Genomic DNA, 15,185 nt, shown 5'->3' with positions numbered 1-15,185 from the left:
CACCTATAAAAGCCAGTAAGACATGCTGGATGGTGAACATGCTATTAAAGCATTGATGGGCCAAAGGAAGTAAAGGTTCCTTCTGGGAAAGAAGGAAGAGACTTCCTGAAGGGGGTATCTGCAGAGAAATGGAGGTTTTCAGACAAGACAGATGGAGAAGGTGCTCCTCTTTCTTTGAGCCCTACAAACCAGGGTGCCAGGTGATGCCCCTGGACTGGGCATGGAAATCCCAGTGAGCACAATGTCACAAACATCATCACAAACAGCATGGGTGGCAGAGGCTTCTCTGCCAAGGGAAGCTTTTCCGGTAAAGGGACGGCATGAGTAAAGCCTGTATGGGATATGAAAGCGAAAGTGTTAGTTGCTCAGTCATGTCCATCCCTTTGCAAACCCATGAACTGTAGCCCGCCAGGCTCCTCTGACCATGGAATTCTCTAGGCAAGAAGACTGGAGTGAGCTGCCACTCCCTTCTCCAGGGCATCTTCCTGACCCAGGGCTCGAACCTGGGCCTCCCGCATTGCAGGCAGATTCTCCACCGCCTGAGTCACCAGACAGCCCATATTGGATATGAGGAAAATCCAATTTGTTGGAAGGATCTTCCTGACCCAGGGCTCAAACCTGGGCCTCCTGCATTGCAGGCAGATTCTCCACCGCCTGAGTCACCAGGGAAGCCCCTACTGGATATGAGGAAAATCCAATTTGTTGGAAGGACACACTGTAGGATACGGGCTAGAAAGATACACTGAAATCACACAGCGGGGGCCTCAACTACCAGGTCTAGGAGAACGAGCTTGTGGACTGAGTGATGACTGACATAGGGAAGAGGAAGCCTCTGAGCAACAAGAATCCAGGATCAGGTATAGCGGCTAAGAGCCACTGGGGCCAGCCAGCCCTGACACCTGCTAGGTATATAACTCTGGACAAGGTTTTTAATTTCTGTGCCTCTACTTACTTCCTCATCTATTAGATGGGGATGACAATACTATCTCATTCAGAGAATTGTGACCCTAAATGAATTTACAAAGCAGTAAGAATAATGTCCCCCATACAAACTGCCACAGAAGTATCACTGGATAATGACGGTGACCAGATGAGACACCCTGAAGCTGGGAAATTATCTCAGAGACGACTAGAGTAATCCAGACAAGAGGATGGGAGCAGCTTCAAGGGGGATGGAAAGGAAGTAATCGATCTGAGACAGCAGAGAACGCGGAGGGGGAGAGAAGGCTTACAGCCTGGGAGAAAAGCCGTGCTGCTGGCGGGGCTGCTCAGCCATAAAAGCACTTGGCAAAGACTCAGAGGACGACACTGTGCTGGACTCTGATCCTTACACACCCGAGCACTTCTCTGAGCCTCAAATCTTCCATCTCTAAGACGGAGTCAACATTCCTCACCCTTTCTATGCTCAGCATCATTATGAGGAGTAAAAACGACAGGGGACTTGGCCACCACACTGTACAGATGGGAGTTGTGACGAGGGACCAGCCTAGGGAAGGAGCCCAAAGAAAAAGAGATACTCTGCTAAACCTCGTCCATGACGTTACCAGAGAGTAAGACTGAGGGTCAGTTCCAACATCCTCGCCCTGTACAGCTGCAAGCTGGTACCAGTGACATCTGGGACTGCCTGCCTCCCAGACACCCCGCCCAGGATTTGGTTCATGGGACAGGCCCCAGCGCTGACAGCAGAATTCACCATTCCAGGGTGCCCTGGGGATAAAAGAAGCCCGTGCAAAAACCAGGTGTCTCTATCTCCTCCAGGTCTCTGACTATAAAGCCTGTAAGCAGATCAAAAGAAGGGCTCTGGAGTCAGCCAGAGAGGGGAACAAGAAGACCAGCCCCCAAGGTTGCAGCAGGCAGCCCTCCAGCAAGTTTGTCTTCCATTATAGCCAAGTGTTTGGTTACATTTCCTGCATTATCTTGTCACTTGTTGGATAGGATTTCTTACAGAAACTCATCTTTTTCATGTTGAGGGTAGTCCACATAGTCCAGGAAGCCATAAAGATCAGCAGCTCACATTCCCTATGTAAGTTCTCTTTATTGTAGCTTTGGGAGGAACTCAGGAGCCCCAGCCCCATGTTTCTTCTCCAGCAGACCCCACGCCTCCCCATCACACCATTCATCATAGAAGACTGGAATAGTCCCCCTTAACACAACTCTCTCCCTCCCACTTCTCTGGAGTTCCTCCAAGTTCTCTGAACTAGCCTATGGTCCTCATCCTTCTCTGGATACCCACCACCCAACACAGACCCTGGCATAAAGTGAATTGAAATTTCTCCCCATTTTTTGAAGCCCAAAGACAATGAGAACCTACAATCTGCTCCAATTACTCAACTGTGCCCCTAACTCAGTGAAGTCTTTTATCAGAGCAACACCACATGCATTCAAGCCTCCCTCTTTCCCCAAAACCTGACTTACCAGGTCAAAAAAAAAAAGAAGGCCTAATTTAGGTTTGTGACCTTAGCTTGTGTTTTATTTTATAGTTTTGTTTTGTTTGATATAGCTTATGGGGACATAAAAGCCCTTCCCTCCAAAATATAGTTACTGAATTCAAACCACTCCAGAATAGTGCCTTTTCCCTACAACCAACTTGTCCGGCTGACTTTTAACAGTTTTAAAGTTGATAAACTAGAGGAAGCGCTTTATTTAAAGAAAGAAAAAAGATCTAAGTAAACAGCTCCCAGTGTTCTCTAAGAATTTAGACTCAGAAAACACAATCTGTCTACACAAGGGTAAACGCAGTTTTATTAAAGAAAACACAACGGGCTTACCCACACTCCTCGAACAGTGTACACTGTCCACATGAAGAAGCAAACACAAATTCAAAAGGGGTAGACAACAGGGTCATCATGGGGAAGCGCCATGGTTTTTTGCTCAAAAGCTGGACTATAAAGCAAAGATGCGTTAAAAGACAGACTTGCTTTTTCTCAAGTCATCTCTAATGGAACTCAAGGAGAGGACCACAGAATCAACCAGTGAAGGTACTGTGATTATTTCTTCAAGAAAAATTATTTTGAAAACAATCAACTGAACTAAATAAAATCTACAAAACCAAGCCCCTTGGCAGCAAATGTGTTAAAGGCCTCCAACAGCACTGGAGTTTCAATTTATTCCAAATATAGACCTGAAATCACAAACTAGAGAGCCAAAGCAGCAGTGTTTAAAATGACTGACCAACGCCATCCAAATATCCCACACTTCTCATTTCAGAGTGAGGGGGAAATAAATGTGAGTCAAGAAATACAATTTCTAGAAATTCTTCCATCACAGAAGGGAAAGTTTTTTAAGATCAGTGTGGCTTTTAAGAAAGCCAGTAGAAACTAAAACATATGCAACACTGATTTCCACTGCACTCTACACATAAAATGTCACCTTTCTAACAATTTTAAAATACGTGGTAGGGTTTGGTTTTTCACTCACTACTTAAGTTTTGTCAAGCAACTAGAGGTTAAGAGTTACAAAAACAAAGGAGGATTCTGTTCTTGTCCATAAGGTGCTCACAGGTTGTGTTCATGCGCGCTCACTCAGTCGTAGCCCTCCAGGCTTCTCTGTCCATGGAATTTTCCAGGCAAGAATACTGAAGTGGGTTGCCATTGCCTGCTCCAGGAGATCTTCCTGGCCCAGCGAGAAAACCCATGTCTCTTGTGTCTCCTGCTTTGGCAGGTGGATTCTTTATCATTGGTAAGCCCACAAGTTGGGTATTTGTATCCAAAATGAAAGGGTTTAATAAACAGGTGATGTGAATTTCAGTAAGGGACTTCAGAATATAACTCCAAAGTTCTCAGCAACAATATTTTATTTTCCCTTGTTTAAAAAAAAAAAAAAAAAAAAAAACTAACCAAAATGATCTAAAAGGGAGACACTGCTATACGCAAAGTGGTGGAATGTGACCAGAACATTATATGGGGGGAATTGCATATATTCGTTCCCAGTTTGACCCAGTAGCCTAATGGATAAGGCATCAGCCTCCGTTCCCAGTTTGTCATTTCCCTTTGGATTTTCCCTGTTATATAACTTTCCATGCAGAAATTAATTTTACATTAGATTTATCAACTTTTCCTTTATGGTTTCTAGGTTTTCCATTTGCATGCAAAAGGCTGTCTTACTCTGGAATTACTGGGAAAAGTCTTACACATTAAAAAAAAAAAAAGGAGTCATTTATTTTTCTAGCTCCTGAGGTAACAAAGGTATTCAGCCTAGTTTGAAATCCAGTGGACAAGACTGTCTGAGTCCTTTCCTTGCCTGCTTTTTCTGAGCTCTGAACACTGCAGAGACCTGTCTGAACTTGTAGTTTAAAACCACTGCTTCCCACTCTCAACCCGCCGCCCCCATGCCCACGTCGCCTCGCTGCAGCCTTGCCCTCACATATTCTCCTGCTAGAACAGAGGCTGACAAAGGTGGGAACACAGCAAGGAGACCCACAAGCATTTAAGCGGCATCCTGGTGGCGGCTTCCCCAGTCGCCGTTTAACCACTTACTGGCTGTGCGATTCTAGGTTAGCCTCTTGATCTCTCAGGCTGTATTTCCTCACTTACACAAACCAAGTGGTTATGAGGGTTTAAGTAAGTTATTGAAAGAATTGTGTAAACTGTAAAATGTCATGTAAATTTTAGATGCTTTTTATTAGGTATGTGACATAGGGAACATACATGGCTCAGTCTGAACCCCTCATGTCCATGTCCCAATAAATGTCTAAGTTGTCCCCCTTTCCAATCTCTTCTCAATTTATAGGAAAAAGAAAAAACATTCTCCAGGTTTCAACTTTCTAAATATACAAACTAAACACTATGAACAAGACTTGTAGAACATAAAAACTAAAAACAGAACAACAGAACTACCATTGTTGTTGTTCAGTCGCTAAGTTGTGTCTGACTCTTTGCGACCCCCATGAACTGCAGCACGCCAGGCTTCCCTGTTCTTCACTGTCTCCCAGAGTTTGCTCAAACTCATGTCTACTGAATTAGTAATGCCATCCAACCATCTCATCCTCTGTCGCCCCAGCAATTCCACTCCTGGGCATACATCTGAAAAAAACTAATTGAAAAAGACACATTTACCCCAATGTTCATAGCAGCATTATTTATAATTGGCAAGATATGGAAGCAACCTAAGTGTCCAAAAGATGAATGGTTAAAGAAGATGGTGTGTGTGTGTGTGTGTGTGTGTGTACACATACGATGGAATTCTGCTATGGTAGTTGTTATTTACTCGCTCGCTAAGTCATGTCCAACTCTGCAACTCCATGGACTGTAGCCCGTCACACCCCTCTGTCCATGGGATTTCCCAGGCAAGAATACTGGAGTGGGTAGCCAATTCCTTTTCCAGGGGATCTTCCTGACCCAGGGATCAAACCTGCTTCTCCTGCATTGGCAAGTGGGTTCTTTACCGCTGAGCTACCAGGGAAGCCCACAATGGAATACTACACAACCATAAAAAGAATAAAACTTTGCCATTTGCAACAACATGAATGGACTTGGAGTGAAGTAAGTCAGACAGAGACAAATACTGTATGATCTCATTTATATGTGGAATCTAAAAAATACAGCAAGCTAGTAAATATAACAGAAAAGAAACAGACTCACTGATACAGAGAACAAATTAGTGGTTACGCACAGAAAGAGGCAAGGGGTGGGGCAATATAGGAGCAGTGGATTAAGAGGAACAAACTATCAATATTATGTATAAAGTAAGCTACAAGGATATATAGTACAACACAGAGAATATAGCCAATATTTTATCATAACTATAAATGAAGCATAACCTTTAAAAATTGTGAATCACTCTTATATACCTGTAACTTATATATTATACATCAACTATACTTCAATCAAAAAAAAAAAACAAGCCTCCAAACTTTCTCAGTTAAAAAAAAAGGAAAAAAAAAAAGACCCACAGGTAGAACATGTCATATCAAGCCTGAACGAAATAATGGCTTCAAATTTGTAAAAGATGCCAATACTACACATCTCCTAATACACCTGGTAAGGGTTTCCCAAAACAAATCCTCTCCCCTTCAACAACTTCTCCTTTGTTATTTCTAAAAGTGAAGTTTCACCTAAGTCTTCTTCCTGTCCATTTACACTGCCACCCCCCACGGCCCCCCAACCTGGGGAAGAACGGATGAAGCAGGCCTTTTGTTTCTGACACCATCCCCAGGGGCACACACGCATCTTATTGGTCTCCTCAAGAGAGGAATTTGCTATTTGATCCATTTGCTAATAAAATCCGTTGAACCTGGAAGGTTCTCTGACAGAGGGAGCTGGACACACGTGCACGACATACACGCTGGATGTATCATCGCCAAGATCTGCCAAAGGCCACCGAGCGCGTGCTTTCCACATTGATCAGCGATGGGAGGGGAGGAAGGCAGGGCTGGCACCACCAGGCAGAGCACCCAGGCCTAATGACACACCTGGCCTGCCTCTTTCCAGGTGCTCAACCAACCAGAACTCCTCAGCGCCCCGGGGCATGACTGGGAAAATTCCTTACCTGCCACATTTCAATCAAGCTGCTGCACTACCTAAATCCACATGGCAAACCAGCCAGCAGAAAGGCCTACATAAGGTCTTGAAATGTTCCAGTCTAAAACACAGGTTCGGAGGGTAATCCTTCTTGTTTTGACCTAGTTAGTTCCCTCAAAACAGAATCCAAACTGGAAAACTGGGTCCAGGGCAGCAGCCCTGCCTTGCAGACCAAGCAGAAGCCACGTGCTATCACTCTTAAGGAGGCCTCTCCAGAACATCACACAGGGCTGATTTCCCAGCAAACTAGTCAGCCAGAGACCATTTGGTTTCAATTAACAGAAACCCACTCCCACTAACCTAAGGAAAAAAAAAATCAAAACATAAGAGTAGGGGAACGTGGGTTCATTATAAGGACAAGGGGTCTATCAAATGACCCTGAATCAGGAACTGCAGCCAGCCCTCATGGGAAATGGAAACCAGGAAATGGAAAACCATGCGGAAATGAGACTATTCCCAAGATCTCTCCTCTCCTCCTCTGCACAACCACTTTGTCCTTTCCTCTCTGCAGAGCAGTTTTCATCCTATGTTTCTGTATACCCAAGGGTCACACAGCAACTCCCCAGTTAAGTTATCCCAGAATTGTAGGGTGCACGTCAAAGACCAACAAGGATTGCTGTCTCAATCCCAAAATATTCAGGAGAGAGAATTCAACTCAGTTTGGATAAGACATCCCCCTTTGATCCAGACAGCAGAAAAAAGGTGGGAGAGTTGGTCTAACGATAGAGGATATCTACCTGTCCAGCGCAATTACAAAAAATGACAATAGAAATGACAACGGCTTCATGAACTTTGACTTCTGTTACAACCACAAGGTTTTCCAAAGGTACCATCTTGTCTTGTCATCACTCCAAGGAAGCACAGCTGTACAGCCAGATCCTCAAATAACAGATAAATGTCTTCTTTGTAGTTTGCCTGTTGGTTGCTTGAGTCGGAGGGAAAAAAGCACTTTGTTGTTGTCAAAAAGGAATTTATTTCTGGTTTCTCCTTTTCCCTTTAGAGGAGGGTTTTTGGCGGGAATCTTGCCTGGAAATGGGCCAAACATGGCCAATACACGGACGTGTCCTTGAATCATGACTGTAAAGGTGGGGGAGAGCAGCAGTCATGGTAGAGAAACACACATGGAACTAAAGCCTTCTGGGGTAGGCATCCTAAAAATCATTTTTCACAGGAAGAATTTGTTCAGTGTAAAGGTTAAGCAAGGCTCCTTCCTTACAAAAGCCTCTGGGTTTCTCATAAAGTAGACCCAAAGAGTCCATCAGTGGGGGGTCTATTGCACCTAGGGCAACAAACACATTCCTCCCAGATCATGGGCTGCTCTGTGTGGTTGCTAATAAGATAATCTGTTACAGGAGGCTTACAAATCCATTTACATTGATTTTAATTAATGAATCAATCCCTGGCCCTGAACAACCTGGTCCAGAGACGGTAAGCAATTCAAGCTTCAGTCTGCACTCCCAGCCTGAAAGCTACATTAAAAAGAAGTTAACTCTCAGATCAATGTAGGACAAATAAAAATAATTGGATTTGTATTTCTCACAACGTAAGGAAAAATCTCTTCCAAGTTTAGACAGTTACTCTTCACACATTAATAAGAGGAATATATTTCCAGTAGTTCCCTAACAAACTCACCTAGGACTAAGGGGGGTTTTTGGACAAGCCTGAAATTTGGAAAACCAAAGTCAGATGTTATGACTTTCAGTCTAACCTCTGAAATCAAAACAAGTCCAACTTGCTCAAAAGCTCATCAGAACCTCTTAACTCAGACCGAAGTGGAAGAGAGAATTACCCAAACACAAAATACAAATGACAAGTAAGAACAAAGTGGCACCTACCAGGCTGGCTGTGCTCTGAATCAGCCAGGCTTCATTAAGAAGGCAGGCAAACTTTTGCATTTCCTTTTACTTTATCCTTTATAAAGGCTGAAATAGAATTTGACCTTTCTGAGCTACTGCCAGCTATGAATTGGAAACAAGCTCAAGTTAAAAGATGGCACCAACAGGTGACTGCTCACTGTTTCATTTTTTCTCTTTCCTCATCTTTTTCACAAGATTTGTCTACCCGCTCTATTTTTAGACTCCTAGCAGAGCTTCCAATGATTCCATGTAAACCTGGTGGAAAAAAGTCGTTTCAGTCCCACTTTCTCAAATCCCTCCAGCTAGGCAACACCAATTAACATCGGGGAAGAACATTAGCGTTGATAAATGAAAATGCATCACACTCACTTTGATTTTTTTTTTAAGACGGGAAAAGTCCATAAACTCACAAGCAAAGCATAAAAACACCAGAGAGACACCAGAGTCTGTCCCCACTTGACAAGGGAGAGGAGGGGAAGCTGCTCATAAGAGAATAAATAAATACAGAACATAGAGCATGGAGACCCATGACTTTGGGAGGCAGCATTTCACATTTCTCCCTTACTTTATACAATACTTAATAAGAGAGTTATCAAATTGATTTTGAAGTCAGTAAGACTGGCCTGAAACACTGTAAAAGGAATTTAAAAAAAAAAAAAAAAAAGACCCTGTACATAAGGAAGTAAACTGCAAGCAAGATCAAGAGCCGGGCTAGAGCTGGGCGGGCTGGCACTCGTGTGTTCTCCCCTCCCTTCCTCCCTTCCTCTCTCTTCTGTCTCCCAACAAGGCAAACAAAACAAAAGAAGTGGATACTTCAGCTACACATATGGGCTCCAGAGCTTTCTGCCCCTAGTGTCTGCTTGCATGCCCTCGAGTCTGAGGACTCACTGGACCCGAGCTAAAGCTCCCTGAAACGTTCCCCGTGCATTTGTGGGGGCATCTTGTTGGACCAGCCAGCCGCCTTGCCTGGCCTGAGCGGTGCAGGACAGGGTATGCCAATGCAGCCTGACATTCACAGCAAGACCACAAATAATAAACACTTTCAGTAAATTGACTCGCGCGTCTTTGTTCCTCAGACATACATCTTCCTACCGCTTTACAAAGGCAGGCAGCAGAACCTAACCACCAACGCAACTACAGCCAGGACTGGGAAAGGAAGTTATTGAAGCCTGGATTTCCTGCTTTTGCTTGTAGCCAAGAACTATGAGGCTTGTAGTGGTTTCAGGAACTGACTCATCTAATGATTCATGGATAAGATACTACTTTTAATATGTTTCTGACCCTAACACTCAGGAACTTCAAAACCACTCTGAACCCATGCTTCACTCTTATTTGCAAATGAATATTCACAACAAAATAAACAGGAGGACAATGGCTAATGAAACCATGAAAATATCACACCCACAGCAGGAAAAGCAGAATGCGGACTTCACATTGGATCAAAAGCCTGATCTGTGGGCTGTGACTTGGTAGCACAAGTCTTGGGAAGCCAAACTTCCCAAAAGTGAAAAACAGGTGGGATAAGGTTTATTTTTAGATGTCATTCTCCTAGATGTAAAAATAGATTTAGCACAGCAATATTTTAATTTAGGCGCATCTGGAGTGGTGACTCGAAAAAAACCAAAGTCGGAAAGCAGCGTGTAGTTCTAGATTTAACTGTTACAATTGCAAGCCAGGGAGAGTTCAGGGTTAGCTGACCAATGAGTAATAGGTAATAAAGGGCTCATGGTGGAACTCATTCTCTTAAATCATCCATTACAGGAAGACTGCAACTCAGTATTTCCACCTATCCTCTGACCAGTCTTCTCTTTTCCCCACTAGACACACACAAACACACACACACACACACACACACACACACACGTCCTGAAAAGCAAACCAATCTCAAAGTTGTCGGGAGCTGGGAGCTGGGAGCTGGTACCTCCGAGTGCTCCCCATGAAGTCCCTATAGATTCATTCATCATCAAGAAGTTCCCCTACAGAGACTTCCCTGGTGGTCCAGTAGCTAAGATTCCACACTCTTAAAGCAGGGGGCCCGGGTTTGAGCCCTGGTCAGGAAACTAGATCCCACATGATGCAACGAAAGATTCCACAGGCTGCAACTAAGATCTGGTGCAGTCAAATAAATAACTGGGGGAAAAAAAAAAGTCCCACTTAAGGAAAAGCTTTCAAGCCTCCCTGGCCCATCAGCCCTTGGGTTTTCCCTGCCCCGGTCCTTCCCCTAAGGGCATTAAGATCAGGACGAGTTTCAGGGGTGGCTTTCAAACCATTTACAGGTTTCAACACAAGTGCAGCTGCCCAGTCACACAGAGGGAAGAGGGGGAAAAAAAACAAAAGTGGGAGAAAGGGATGAGGGGGTGAGGGGATGGAGTGCTGTGGGGGAAGGCGAGGGCGCGGGGATGGAGGGAGCAGTAAGACCAGTTGACCAGGCGAGGCCAAAGTGCAAAGGCTGCCTGGCAGGCACTGCCCAGCCGGGCTCCTCCAGCAGATTTACTGACATGACGTCAGTGGCTCCAGTCCAGCTTTTTCTTTGGTAGCTTTTACCACTTGCCTCCTGAAGCCTCCACTGTGTTAGGAAGCCACAGGACCATAAAGAAAATTCCCTTTGTGAAACCAGTTTAACCTCAGGGCACGGAGGCCTGCCTGTGAATTACAGGACCCCTTGCCCTCTCTGTGTTCCCCTGGAGGAGGAGGAAGGGAATAAGCCCCTCCTTTACTGTACTTAATACAGACGAACCATTAAATGAAGCTCGGTGCTTTAAAAAAAAAAAAAAAGGTGTGGGGGGGCAGGGATTGGGTGGGGGGTGAAGGAGGGGGAAGGCGGGAAGGGGTTGTGGTGGGGTGAGATGTTAAATGAGTATCCAAAATTTCACAGGACAGGATGCTGGTTAATTTCCTAGGATGTCATGAATGACGATAATTTCAGTGCTAGTCACTTTGCTGTGAGGTTGTGTTGGCTGGACTGTGAACGCATACAGCTTTGTTTCACCACCAACAAAAGAAATATTACTGAAGCTGAAACTCCAGGCCTAAATGGAACCTCTGAAGAGAGCCCTGTAGATGTATTTTTAAATGAGATTTCTTTTTTTCCAGCCAAAGTGCATGTTCTGTGCTGCACCAACCTTGGACATCAAACAATTTCCAAAATGCCTAAATTAGTAATAGAATTACAGATAGAACTACTAAAAGATAGAAATGCCAGATAGAAAGATAGAAATTACTAAAAATAAGTCTATAGGAGACTCATGAAACAAAAAAACACTCATTTTAGACTTAAAGGCTTACTTCTGTATTCCAACAATGGCAGCTAATTCCAACAATAGCTGTGTTCCATCTAGGACTCCAACAAACAAATCTGCCTAAAACTACAGGGCTTTAAAATTTTTTAGCTCATAAAAATAATGTATTAGTGATAAATTCTTTAAAGAGAGAGTAAATATATTCTATTTTAATCATTTCAGAAAAGAAAAGTACAAGACTCAACTCAACAAGTATTTATTCAAACACAGGCATGCAAAATTGACCCCAACAATATCCTCAAAATATAGCTTGCAGTCTGAATGGCTCAGAGTGGTAATGAGACAAGGAATCTCTCACCTTCTGGTTATTTAAACAAGGTGCAGAACAAACCATCAGGGAGACAGGACTGAAGGCAATGATTAAAGTCTTCTGTGAAGCCTAAATTAATGTGAGCTCTGGCCTTCAGCATGAGAGTCAAACCATGAACTGTCCTGGGAGCATTTTTCAGTTTGGTCTTTTTCTTAAGGGACAACAGGACAAGATGACAAGCCCAAGCACGGAAATGCAGAATGAGAGCCAAAGGAGCCAAGCATGAGATTAATGAGCAAAGGAAGTTTTTATCATGGATCAAAAAGTTGACACAGTAGGTGGGATCCATTTCTGAAGGGGGATAGAGGGTAATAGAGACCCTACCCAAGTTGTAGCTCTGAAATAGCATTTCCTACTAAAAGGAATCAAAGTTCTGCAGAATTTGGTTCACTCTAAATCCAACACAGGAAGACACAGGACAGCAAGGAAGCTGCTTTCAAAAACTGTAAGGGTCACATCAAAAGGACAAAGGAGCCAACTAAAGATACTCCCCTGGCCCAAAGACTGTATAAGGCAAGCATCAGAAGAGGAAAATGGGCTTCCCCAGCAGCTCAGCAAAAGAATCTGTCTGCAATGCAGGAGACATGCGTTCAATCCCTGCATCAGGAAGATTCCCTGCAGGGCACGGCAACCCACCCCAGTACTCTTGCCTGGAGAATCTCATGGACAGAGGAGCCTGGTGGGCTATAGTCCAAGGGGGCTATAAATTGACCCCAACAATATCATCACGCATGCAAGAGGAAACTACAACGGAGTCAAAAGCATCCAATAATTTTAAATCTACAACCGCATAATGATACTAAAAGAAACAAAAATAAAGAAAACCACACACCTGCTTTTTCTGTACAACCATATGCCAGATTAACCAAACAACTGATGACAGAACGTTTCCATGAGAGAATTTTGGCTAATAAACGAAGTAGGAACAAGAGGACTGGAATATGATCAGTTTATAAAGCCCGTGTGAAACAACAGATACAGACACAGGTCATAAATCAATGTCTAACATTGCAAAGAAAGAGACAACTGGACATCATGTGCCTCCTGGTGGATTACTAGTTATGAAATATTCCTGTCATAAAAAAAACAAAACATCCCCAAAACCTTGAACCTGAAACAGATCAAGCTTCTAGGTCTAAATTCCCATTTATAGGAGAGAATGAGGACAGGGGAACAGGATAAACACCACCAAGAGAATGCAACTGCATATCCAGAATGAGAGAAACTCTATAAGAGAAACAAGGCTTTTCTAACAAATCACCTGTAAAGGGTGAAAAAAGAGGGACACAAACTTTAAAGAGTTTTAAGAAACACAACAACCAACGATAACCTTCAATTTTGTCTGGATCCTGATTTAAACAAACCAACTGTGGGAAAACACTAATGAGATGAACAAGGAAATCTAAAGCCTCACTAGATATTTTATATTAAGTAATCATGATTAAAATGTTAGTGTGATGATATTACAAGTTTTTTTTGTTTTTTTTGTTTTTTTGTTTTTTTTTATTTGACCACCCTGGGTCTTCACTGTGGCATGTGGGATCAAGTTCCCTGAACAGGGATCGAACCCAGGCCCACTGCACCGGGACTGTGGAATATCGCTACTGGACCACCAGGGAGGTAGTGTTCCTTAAACACCAACAGTTGGTCTTTCTTAAAAAGTCATAATTTTTAAAATATATACTGAAAACTTCACAAATAACATGGTATGACATTTTGAGACTGTTTCAAAATAATATGTGGGAGAGGATGCTGGGATTTGAAAGAAACAAGAATGGCCATGGGTTGGTAACTATTGCTAAGTGATGATGGTCCAGGGTGGTTCACTGCCCTCTACTATACTCAGGTTTTCACAATAAAAATTTTGAAAATCTAAAATAATAAAAATACTAAGATACGGTTCCTGTCTTTCTCCTTCAAAATAATAGAAAGGTGCCAAAGGAAGAGATACTTGGCACTCTTAATTCTTAGCCACCAGGTGACGGTAATCACAGCCATAACTATAATCAGCAGATAACTTTAATGGTACATTCTGCCAAGCAACATGCAAACCCTCAGCTAACTCTCACTATAACCCACGAGAAAGGCACTAGCATGTCCATTTTACAAGCGAGAAACTGGGGTTCAAAAAGAATAAAGAGGTTGCCCAAGAGCAAACAGGTAAGTGGAAGAAATGTGTGTAATTCCACACATTCATAAAGTAATGAGAATCAGAATGAGTTAAGCCTTTTCAAAATAGTAACTCTTAAGAGGGCCAGTAACTCTCTGAGCCAAGAGATCCAACGCTCTCCAGTGTGAAAGACAGCAAAATCAAGAAGTGGTGCTCTGCTGCTGACCATTTTTGGTGAAACCAAGGAAACTGAAGGGGCAATCTCTTTAAGATTTCAAAATGATAACAGCAGAAGAGAAAGGGTGAAAAAATTGGACAGCATGTTTTGTGTCTCTGTGTGCGTGTGTGAAAATATGAAAGCAAAAGAGAAACTGTCTGAAGAGAGAAAAACAGAGCAGGAAATCCAGCAAGAAGAGAAGCTGGAAAAAAGCTTAAAACTAAACCCAGAGGAGGAAGATGGAAAAGCAAATAAATGAGCGCCTGTCAGACTGGTGTTCTGGATGGGACAAAACCCTCAGATCTTGGACCAGGAACTGGAGGGCAGAGGAAGCAGGAAATGCCAGTATGGGTTGGGGCAACCCATGGAGAAGCCCACTGTGGGCCGTTCGTCATACTCTGTCATATTTCACTTTATCTTAATATTTTCATTTTTCAGATAAAGAGACAGGGGCCCAGAGAGATTAAATCATCTTCCCCAAGAGCTTATGGCCAATAAGCATAACTAGGACTGGGTCTGACTTCAAAGCCATGCTTTTAGGCTATGTTGCAAAATATATAAAGTGCTAGTGAGATCTACACCAAGTCAGGAAAACACCAAAATAGCCAACAGCAGAAGTACCCAAAAGACACTGGGTATATGACGGCTCTAAGAAGTGGGCAAACCAGTACAGGGAAGGGGGGGGAAGACAGGAGCACAAGTACTGGCCATCAGTGGCCCCGACCCCTTTTAGCCCAGAATTCAGTCTAATTCAGAGTTACCAGAATCAGGTGAACAAAAGTAAGACATTATCAGCCATCCCATAACCATCCCATAACCTTGGACTAAAAGCCAACCAAGATATCAAAGATGGGTAGCAACCCCACTAGTAATTC

At 43.3% G+C, this 15,185-nt stretch overlaps 1 protein-coding gene across 3 annotated transcripts in view; it reads right to left on the bottom strand.

The window, feature by feature from the left end:
* TEAD1 (TEA domain transcription factor 1) overlaps positions 1-15,185 on the bottom strand; it is a 267,742-nt gene that overhangs the window by 236,844 nt on the left and 15,713 nt on the right. Inside the window, exon 1 of one of the 3 annotated variants that reach the window (XM_065945225.1) lies at positions 4,836-4,986. The exons of the other annotated variants lie outside the window; for them this stretch is intronic. Within the exon in view, the coding sequence (XP_065801297.1) occupies positions 4,836-4,838 (3 nt within the window). The 5' untranslated portion in view covers positions 4,839-4,986. Of the gene's footprint in view, positions 1-4,835; positions 4,987-15,185 lie in introns of those variants that run through there. 3 annotated transcript variants of the gene reach the window in all.

Source organism: Muntiacus reevesi, chromosome 9 (assembly GCF_963930625.1).
Source record: "Muntiacus reevesi chromosome 9, mMunRee1.1, whole genome shotgun sequence".
NCBI classification, from domain to species: Eukaryota; Metazoa; Chordata; class Mammalia; order Artiodactyla; family Cervidae; genus Muntiacus; species Muntiacus reevesi.
Note: the sequence above shows the minus strand (reverse complement) of the source record. Positions and strands in the feature narration are given on the sequence as shown.